Source organism: Camelina sativa, chromosome 16, assembly GCF_000633955.1.
Source record: "Camelina sativa cultivar DH55 chromosome 16, Cs, whole genome shotgun sequence".
In the NCBI taxonomy this organism is placed as follows: domain Eukaryota; kingdom Viridiplantae; phylum Streptophyta; class Magnoliopsida; order Brassicales; family Brassicaceae; genus Camelina; species Camelina sativa.
In genome coordinates this window covers 20,117,213-20,126,844 of record NC_025700.1, presented here as the reverse complement: position 1 = coordinate 20,126,844, position 9,632 = coordinate 20,117,213, and the positions used below count along the sequence as shown (strand labels likewise).

Below are 9,632 nucleotides of genomic sequence, written 5' to 3'. Positions count from 1 at the left end.
GAATCCATGTGCCTTGGCGTTTGTTGTTTGAGTGGAGGTAATAGTAGTTCTCGATGAGTCTTGCAGCGGATTGACCTGTTATGACGAAGATGACGCATATGATGATGGTAGGCCATTTGATGGTGCTTGTCCGGTTCGATGTGGCGGTTTGGTTCATCAATGTGGTTGAGCTATGCTCCTCATTGTTGATTGGTATCTGCACAAATTGTCCTACACCTACCAAAGAGAAACATACATAAATGCATGAATGAAAAGGTAAAACATATATACATGCACAAAGGTAAACATAATTTGTCTACCTTGTGGATTGTTCTGCATCAGCTGATCGCGTCCCATGATTTACTGAGAGTTCTAAGGATGTCGGAAATTTTTCTCTTGATTCAGGGCAAACGTTTGTAGTTGTATTATAAAGATGATCAGTTTTGTACTGAACTTTGTGTGTGTTTGTACTGAACTTTGTGTGTGTTTGTACTGGATGATGTTTGCGTTTATTACCAAGTGATTAATTTGGAAGTGGACTTTGACGGCGTAATGATCTGACTTGGTTTTAACTACACCTTGCAAGCAATCATATTTAATTCTTCTTTGGTTGGAATTTTTTCGTTTCTTAGATATGATTAATTTGACATTGATATCTAACAGTGAAGCAAAGACGTGTCAAAGAGTTTCTTGGTACCTTTACAAAAATTAAGTAAATTTTATTTCTCTTAATAAATTTTATTTCTCTTAGTAAATTTTATTTCTCTTTTGTACTGGATAGTCATTGTTGTTTTGTTAATAATTCTCAAGTCACTGTTGACCTGTGAAAAGGACTGAGCTCAATTTCTTGACTTTGAGTACTTTAAACCTTTTTATTCTTGGGTCAAGGACTTCAATAAGTATTTTAAGTTTTAAGGATCTGATCTCATTTTTGTTTAATCTTAACTCATATAAAAAGACATTTGATACTATAGTTTTGCTAGTCTCTTTTTTATTTGTGGTCAAACAGTTAATTAAGAAAACATTTGATAGACTTATTCAACTTCCAACGTTTTGTTAATCATGGTCATGGGTCATGGACCAGGCTCCATTCTCATGACCAGACAACACTCTATGGTATTTGACATAATTCAGTTCATTCGTAGCAAAACCAGACGATCAAACTTAGTCCAGTGTCTAAGTACTCAACATGAACACTTAGAAATTCGATAGCCCAAGCAGTTTATTCAAACCCATTGGTAAGTTTCCACTTGATTCTATACACTAGAAATATACAACGCTCACTAGAATCTACGCCAAAGTACCCTAGTTTCGCATATGCAAAGAAACTGATGCCAACACCATAACCTTAGAATCATTGATAGGTTGTCACAAATATATATGATATACATAAATGATGGTATATACAGAACAACCAACACTGCTTAGTCTATATATGATCGTTATATTGCAGAGTTAACATTCTCCGATTCAGTGAACCCTCTACTTATACCCAGTTTATTAAGAATAATCCAGGCTTCAACTCAGGAAGAGCACAACACTTTTGTACTCAATTCAGCTAAATCTTTTCAATTTCCCAAACATCTAATACAATATCACTATAATTTACAACACATTACTTACACTTTACGAACTTTGCAGTTTTCATAAATTTCGTATATTCAATTACTGACAAACGTCAATACAGCAAACGCAGAAAGAGAGAGTGATTCAGACTTTTTATGTACCAGAGTTGGTAAGAACACACACACACTGATTAATTAGGACGAGGAAGGAAACACATCTTTGACAGCAGAAGCTGCAGTCAAGTAATTAAGTGTATTCCTCAACGTCTCTCTTTCTCTCTTTAACCTAGCGGCAGTATCTTCAAGCTCAAGCAACGCTTGCTGCTCTCTAGGAGCTCCTTCAAACGTACTTCCGACGAAGAACGAGAACGGCGTCGGAAACTGATTCCTCCTCAGATCTTGCACTTCCTTCTCAGCCTTCCCATTCAATCTATTCGATAACCTAATCACTTCTTTCATCAGAACTTCGACCTCGTTCGCCAACGAATCAAGATTCTCTTCACCTGAAGGACGATCTTCAAGCCACGTCACTTCCCCGACTAGGTAAGGTTTCGTACGGACAAGATTCGTGACTCGGAACCGCTCTTGTCCTTTGCAGATCAAAAAGAACCGATCATCGACGAGTCGCTCGTGTTTCACGACTTCGCCGACGCAACCGACTTCAGCGGCGGATCCGGAGACGGAGTCGGAGTAAACGATGCCGAACTTGAGATCGGATTGGAGGAGAGTGTGCATCATGATACGGTAACGGAACTCGAAGATCTGAAGAGGGAGGATTGCTCCGGGGAAGAGAACGAGCGGGAGTGGGAAGAGAGGTAGCTCGACGATGTCATCGGATTTTGGAGATTTCGCGTTGTTGTGATGCTTCTCGGAGAAAGAAGAAGATGAACATCGGAAGCGCTTACAACGCCGGCGATAACTATCATTCCGTAACGGCGATAAAAATCTAGGGTTGAAGGAGGAGGAGTGATGATACGGTGGCTTGGATTTGAAGGAAGGAGATGGAGATAGTGAAGTTGAAGATGGTGAAGAGACTATGTGTGGAAGCGCCATTACAGGGGAAGAGACCGAAGTAAGTTAAATCAGAGAAAAACAAAAAAAACTTTAAGACCTAATTTGATTTTTTTTTTTTTCTTCTTCTTGACATGTCGTTGTTTGTATAACAAGTGATTGATTTTTTTGGGGTTGTGGATAATAAACGAGAGGAGCGGAGGAAGGAGTGGATGTGATTCTGAATATCCCACGAGTGAGAGAGACTTCATATTATCCATCTACAACATTATTGTAATGCCACGTGCTCGGTCTTTTTATATTACGGAATCACATAACTAAGAGGGAATTAATAAGTTTAATGACCTGCTTATCCAGGATTGTCTTGCCGTATTCATATTGACTGAAAAAGTTAGTTTAATTTCTAAGATTGTTTTAGGACAAAATAGATGGTTCATTATTAGAGCATTCCATTTGGTAATACTCACATGAATGTCTTAAATTTTAAATAATATTAAAAATAATATTAATTTAATTTTAGATCTTCACTAACTTCTTTTTATTTTTTCTCCTCCCATTAGTCATCCTCAATTATGAGTGTCTATAGTATACCAATATAACTTAAATTAAATGAGAAACAAAAATGAAGCAACAATTTGCTTTTGAATCCTTATTGTTGGAACAATTATTCTCTTGTTCTTTTCTCTTCAAGCCTCTGTGGTTGGAGTTGTTTCAGAGTGTTGTGATATTGGCTTCCATTGTTGTGGAGTTTGAGCCTTCTTTATAGAGAGGGCATGGATTTCTTTCATCTCTTCTTCAAGGGCAGCGTTTATATTGCGGTGCCTTTCAAGCAATCTCTTCTCTTCAAACTGTTCCGAGACAACCTCAACAACAAAACTCACCCCGCAGCTGAAACAAAAGAGTAAAGCTAAAGACGTATAGAGAGTAAGATCACAAAGTAAACTTGTTGCTTCAATAATCACGTACACACGAACCACGTAAGTGAGTGTATGATTCAATCTTAGAACAAAAGAAACACAATATTTCTCTTAGAGCTACATGAGTATGAATCCAATTTGGTAAAGTTCTATATTTCATCAAAAGATTTTAAATTGTCATTGATCTGCAACTCCCATTTTTCCCCAATATATGGAAGAACAGAGGATGCATGTGTGATAAATCAAAACTGTTAAGTTTTTCTTACTATGGTCAGATTCAGTAGCCAAGACACAGACCTCATTCTTCTTATTTTCCATGAGCTTATCAACCAAGTGAGAACCGATGAAGCCAGCTCCACCAGAAATCAACATCCTCATATTGGACTAGACAAAACAACAACAACAAAAGTAAGCAACTTTAAAACTCATATATACCTTATATTAGAGTCCATTAATCACAGCCAATCAGATCAAATAATAAAACCTTCACATGATCTGATTCTGTAAAAAAACTAGAATGATCCAGACTCCTCATCGCCGTATAATGTTGTAAAAAGCATGAGGAAACACAGAACCATGATATATATCCTTCTAATGACATTGCTTAACAGTAAGAAGCAACTGCATAAAGAACAAACAAAACTCAGACACTTAGCAATTCTCACAAACCAATCGAAAGGAACCAAGCTGGGAATGGTGAAAACCCATGTACTTGTCTATCTTAAGAGTTTATTTTAAATCGGTTTATAACACATTTGTGTGCCTTTTTACTCTCATCACTCCGCCAATAGTTAAAACTTAAAACTGGATGAATAACTTTTGTTGGTAACTTCACTGAATGTTCTGTAATTTTGTTGAAGGAAAGGACCCATAAAGAAAGGCCCAACTCATCTACCCAACTCATTTGATTAAACTAAACAGTTGATTTGATTTGAAGATTTTAGAGTACCCATAAAGATGATATAAAACGAATGATGGCCCAGCAATAACCACATTGTATAAATGGCCCATTCAATAGGAATATAGGTTTTTATCATAAAACTCTTAATATTCATTAGCTTAAACAAACTTATAAAATATTTGACACTTGCAGTTGCAGCCAAAAGAAATTTGATTGAGCACTATTTTGGTTTCATAGCTAGACTTTTGTTTGTTTGTCAACAGTATAGCTAGACAATAACTGAAAAAGACATTGTAAAGACCAAAAAACAAGAAATGTTTTTCAGAAATTAAATTGAAAATTGAAGTTAAAATGAGAACCACTAATCATTTGGAGATTAGGAGACCAATAGAAGTGTAGTAGGATAAAGACGAGTCCAATGCACGTGGGCTATGGAATCTTTTTGTCTATGGTGCGACAAAACCATTCTTATGCAAATTCAATCGACATTAATTTACAGAAACAAAACTAATCATCGCTTTCGTAAAAAAAAGCATCAGTATTGCCCAATAACGATAAAATAATATCTTTTGTAATAGAACTTCGGACAAACCATTTGTTTGTGTTTTTTGTTTTGTTTTGTTTTGTTACTATATAATATGATTTATAATGTTAGTTCGACGATTTGAGACCTTTTAGTTTTTAGTATTACAAAAAAAAAAGAGAAATAGAGTGTCTTTTTACTACTGAACATAGCGAGACCATGAGATTATTATTTGAAAATTTATCTACCATGGTTTATAAGACTGTCTCATACTTTATTGCTACAACCCAATAACTGAGCTCTTTGGATTACGATCTTAACAACCCAATAACCTTGTTGTATAAATATGTGATCTCTCAGTGAATAGAATCATCACTTCTTATATTCTATATGGTATCAGAGCATCTAATCCTAACCTAATTTTTTTTTTCTTCCGCCGCTTCTCCTCTCTCTTCTTCTTCTTGCTTTCACGTTTTCTCCTCCACTTTTCCACAAACTCTTGTTTTTTTTCTTTTTCTTCCTCATCATGTCTGAAGCATCTTCCACCTCCTCTGAATCAGCTCCTGTTTCCAATGTCTCAGAACCTCACAAGACATTGATCTCTCTCAACATGAGTAATATCACAAAACTCACTCCAACCAACTTCATTACCTGGCGTCTTCAGATCCGATCTCTTCTCGAAGCACATGAGCTTCACTGTTTCATTGCCGATGAAGACAAAACACCGCCGGAAACGATCACCACTGCCACTGCTGCTGATCAACCAAATCCCAACTTTGCTGCCTGGAAACGTCAGGACAAGCTTCTGTTCAGCGCGCTGCTCGGATCTCTTTCACTCCCTGTTCAAGCCATTGTTGCTCGTGCCACTACATCCGGTGACATCTGGAGGACCCTCACTAACACTTATGGGAAACCATCCCGTTCTCATGTGCGTCAAATCAAAGACCAATTCAAGGAGTCTAGCAAGGGCACCAAGACCGTGAGTGAATACATGCGCGGTATCATCGACAAATCTGATCACCTTGCTTTACTCGGTGATCCCTTACCTCATGAAGATCTTCTTGATTACATCACCAGTGGTCTTGGTGAGGACTACAGAGCTGTTGTTGAAATGGTTCAAGGTCGAAACACACCCATCGCCATTGATGAGCTCCATGAGAAGCTTCTTAACCGAGAAAACACTCTCAAAGCTGCAGGACAAGACAATTTCTCTCTTCCTGCAACTGCTAATACGACACAACTGTCTCGTGGTGGCTCGTCAACTCGTGGTGGTTACAACTCGTCACGTGGTGGTTATCGACCATCACGACCTTACCTTGGGAAGTGTCAAATATGTGGAGTGCAAGGCCATGGTGCTAAACGTTGTCCGCAATACTACTCTCCATCTCCGCAACAGGCGTATCTTGCCCCGCAGTTCTCTCAGTATCGTGGACCTCCTCCCTCTCCTTGGTCTCCACGAGCTCCTCATCTGCCTCTTCCCACACCACAGTGGCGTCCGCAGGCACACCACACCACGGCCGGTTCACAACCTGATTTGACACCTTGGTTGCTCGATAGTGCTGCTTCTCACCACATTGCCAGTGACTTAAGCAATCTTTCTCTGCATTCACCCTACACTGGTAACGACACGATCATGATTGGTAATGGCACAGGGCTCCCCGTTACTCATACTGGTTCAGTCTCCTTCCCTTCTCATTCAAAACCACTTCAACTACAGAATGTCTTATGCGTCCCTGAAATGCGACGAAATCTCATTTCAGTTAATAAATTCTGTAAAACTAATAATGTCATGGTTCATCTTTGTCCATTTGATTTTCAGGTGAAGGATCTTCACACGGGGATAACACTTCTCAACGGCAAGGCCAATGAGGGGGTGTATGAGTGGCCTCTTTCTGCTTCCAAACCTTTTGCTTCAGCTTTTTCCTCAATAAAGTCATCTCCTTCGGATTGACATTCTCGTTTAGGACACCCAAACATTCAAACACTTCGCACAATGTTAGCTAAATTTTCTTTACCAAGTTCTTCCTTTGTTTCTTCTTCTTTGTCTTGCAATTCATGCGCTATTAATAAAAGTCATAAGCTTTCGTTTTCACTCTCTAGTCTTACTTCTAGTCGTCCATTAGAACTTCTCTTCTCGGACGTCTGGACATCTCCTGTTATGTCTATTGATGGGTACAAATATTATGTCATTTTTTTCGATCATTACACCTGTTATACTTGGCGTTATCTAGATCATTACACCCGTTATACTTGGCTAAATTTTCTTTACCAAGTTCTTCCTTTGTTTCTTCTTCTTTGTCTTGCAATTCATGCGCTATTAATAAAAGTCATAAGCTTCCGTTTTCACTCTCTAGTCTTACTTCTAGTCGTCCATTAGAATTTCTCTTCTCGGACGTCTGGACATCTCCTGTTATGTTTATTGATGGCTACAAGTATTATGTCATTTTTGTCGAAAACCGATTCAACAATAAAATCGTCACTCTCTTCTCTGACAATGGTGGCGAGTATCTTGCTCTCCGACTGTTTCTTGCAGGTCACGACATCTCACATCGGACAAGCCCTCCACACACACCTGAACACAATGGGATGGTCGAACGAAAGCACTGTCACATCGTCGAAACCGGTCTATCTCTCCTTACTCACGCTCAAATCCCAATCAGTTATTGGACTTATTCATTTGTTGCCGATGTCTACTTGATCAACCGCCTCATCACTCCAAATCACGCAGATGAATGTCCCTATTAGATGTTGTTTCAAGACGTCCCAAACTACTCCTAGCTGCGCACGTCTGGATGTCTTTGCTATCCGTGGCTCAAGCCTTACGATCAACACAAGTTCACTCCAAAGCACATACATTTGTCTCGATGTTGAATCCTCTCGGGTTTATATCTCGCGTCATGTTCTCTTTGTTGAATCAGTATTTCCTTTCTCTCGCCCTTCCGCTCAAACACCATCTCCTTCTCCAAATACTGCTTCCTCTGATTTTGCTACAGCCTCTCTTGTTCCAATCTTTCCACAAACACCCATCTTGGCCACTCTCCCGTGTCCTGCTCCTTCACATGAGGTCGATGCGTCATCACCATCACACGAGACACATCATGATCACACTCCTGTCGAGGCTGTTACACATGATCCAGTGGAGTCTTCGTCAACACCACCCGTGATGACTAATGCTCATCCCATGACAACGCGCTTAAAGAACAATATCAAGAAACCAAATACAAATTATGGTCTTCATACAGTGCTGACCGTAGTGGAACCAGAGAACTTTACAAAGGCCTTAAAAGATGACAAATGGAGGAAGTCTATGGGCACAGAATATGATGCCTTTATTGATCACAAAACCTTTGATCTTGTTGATCGCTCTCTTGCTACTAACATTGTTGGCTCCAAATGGGTTTACAGGATCAAACGCAATCCGGATGGTACGGTGGACAAGTACAAGTCTCGTCTCGTTGCTAAAGGCTTTCATCATCGACCAGGTGTCGACTTTCATGATACATTCAGTCATGTTATCAAGCATGCCACGATTCGCCTTGTTCTTGGTACAGATGTTGCCTCGGATTGGCTTCTTCAACAACTTGATGTTAATAATTCCTTCCTTTAGGGTCCACTTAAAGAAGAAGTTTACATGCTTCAACCACCAGGCTTTGTGGATAAAGACAATCCAAATCATGTTTGTCGACTCAACAAAGCTGTTTATGGACTTAAACAAGCGCCACGTGCCTGGTACACTGCTCTTAAAGGCTTTTTTGGTGAGTATAGGCTTCAAGAAGTCTTTGGCCGATGAATCTCTGTTTGTTCAGCATTTGGGGAATTCGTTTGTCTACATGCTCATTTATGTTGATGATATCATCATCACTGGCACATCCATGACGGCAATCACGCGTGTCACTGACCTCCTTGCTGCAAAATTCTCGCTCAAAGATCTTGGTGAACTATCTTACTTCCTTGGCATGGAGGCTTACCGCACAAAGGATGGATTGCATCTCACACAAACAAAGTATATCACTGACTTGCTCCGCAAGACAAACATGGCTGATGCCAAACCAGTCGCCACTCCGATGTCTTCTGGTCAGATTCTTACTCTCTCCTCCGGTGATATACTGCCTGATTCCTCTGTCTATCGGGCTATAGTGGGGAGTCTTCAATATCTCACGTTAACGAGACCGGACATTGCTTTCGCTGTGAACCGTCTCTCTCAATACATGCACCAGCCACACACTCTACAATGGGAAGCAGTGAAACGGGTGCTTCGGTACCTTGCAGGCACAACTAACATGGGTATCTTCTTCTCCTCCAAGTCGCCTCTTAACCTCCATGCATACTCTGATGCTGACTGGACTGGGAATCGCGATTATTACACATCTACGAGTGCGTACATTGCTTATATGAGTCATCAACATGTCTCGTGGTCCTCCAAGAAGCAAACCGGTGTAGCTCGTTCGTCCACCGAAGCTGAGTATCGTGTTCTCACCGCTGCTGCTGCTGAGTTCAAGTGGCTCAACTCGCTCATGACTGAACTTGGTCTCAAGTCCACTGATATACCGGTTCTTTACTGTGACAACATTGGTGCCACTTATATCTCGGCTAATCATGTTTTTCACTCTCGCATGAAACACCTAGATCTTGATTACTATTTTGTTCGGGAACAGGTTCAAGGCAAAACACTTCGCGTCGCTCTCATTCCCTCTGCTGCTCAGCTGGCGGATGCGCTCACCAAACCGCTCCCTCGC

General features: G+C 40.1%; 2 protein-coding genes and 1 long non-coding RNA gene across 4 annotated transcripts in view; 1 reads left to right on the top strand and 2 right to left on the bottom strand.

Moving 5' to 3' along the window:
- The window catches only part of LOC104751420 (lon protease 2-like), a 6,327-nt gene extending 3,570 nt beyond the window's left edge, over nucleotides 1-2,757 (bottom strand). Inside the window, exon 1 of one of the 2 annotated variants that reach the window (XM_010473358.1) lies at nucleotides 2,060-2,757. In XM_010473358.1, coding sequence (XP_010471660.1) covers nucleotides 2,060-2,597 — 538 coding nt within the window. In that variant the 5' untranslated portion in view covers nucleotides 2,598-2,757. Of the gene's footprint in view, nucleotides 1-1,507 lie in introns of those variants that run through there. The other variant, XM_010473357.1, reaches the window with a different exon arrangement.
- LOC104751419 lies at nucleotides 3,079-4,224 on the bottom strand. The gene is made up of 3 exons (XR_761763.2): nucleotides 3,957-4,224; nucleotides 3,770-3,856; nucleotides 3,079-3,443 (listed from the first exon to the last, which is right to left on the bottom strand). It is a non-coding gene; the product is annotated as an uncharacterized LOC104751419 (long non-coding RNA).
- On the top strand, nucleotides 5,423-6,847 carry LOC104753857. Its single transcript, XM_010476047.1, has one exon. It carries the CDS (start codon nucleotides 5,423-5,425, stop codon nucleotides 6,845-6,847), a length of 1,425 nt encoding a protein of 474 aa, XP_010474349.1.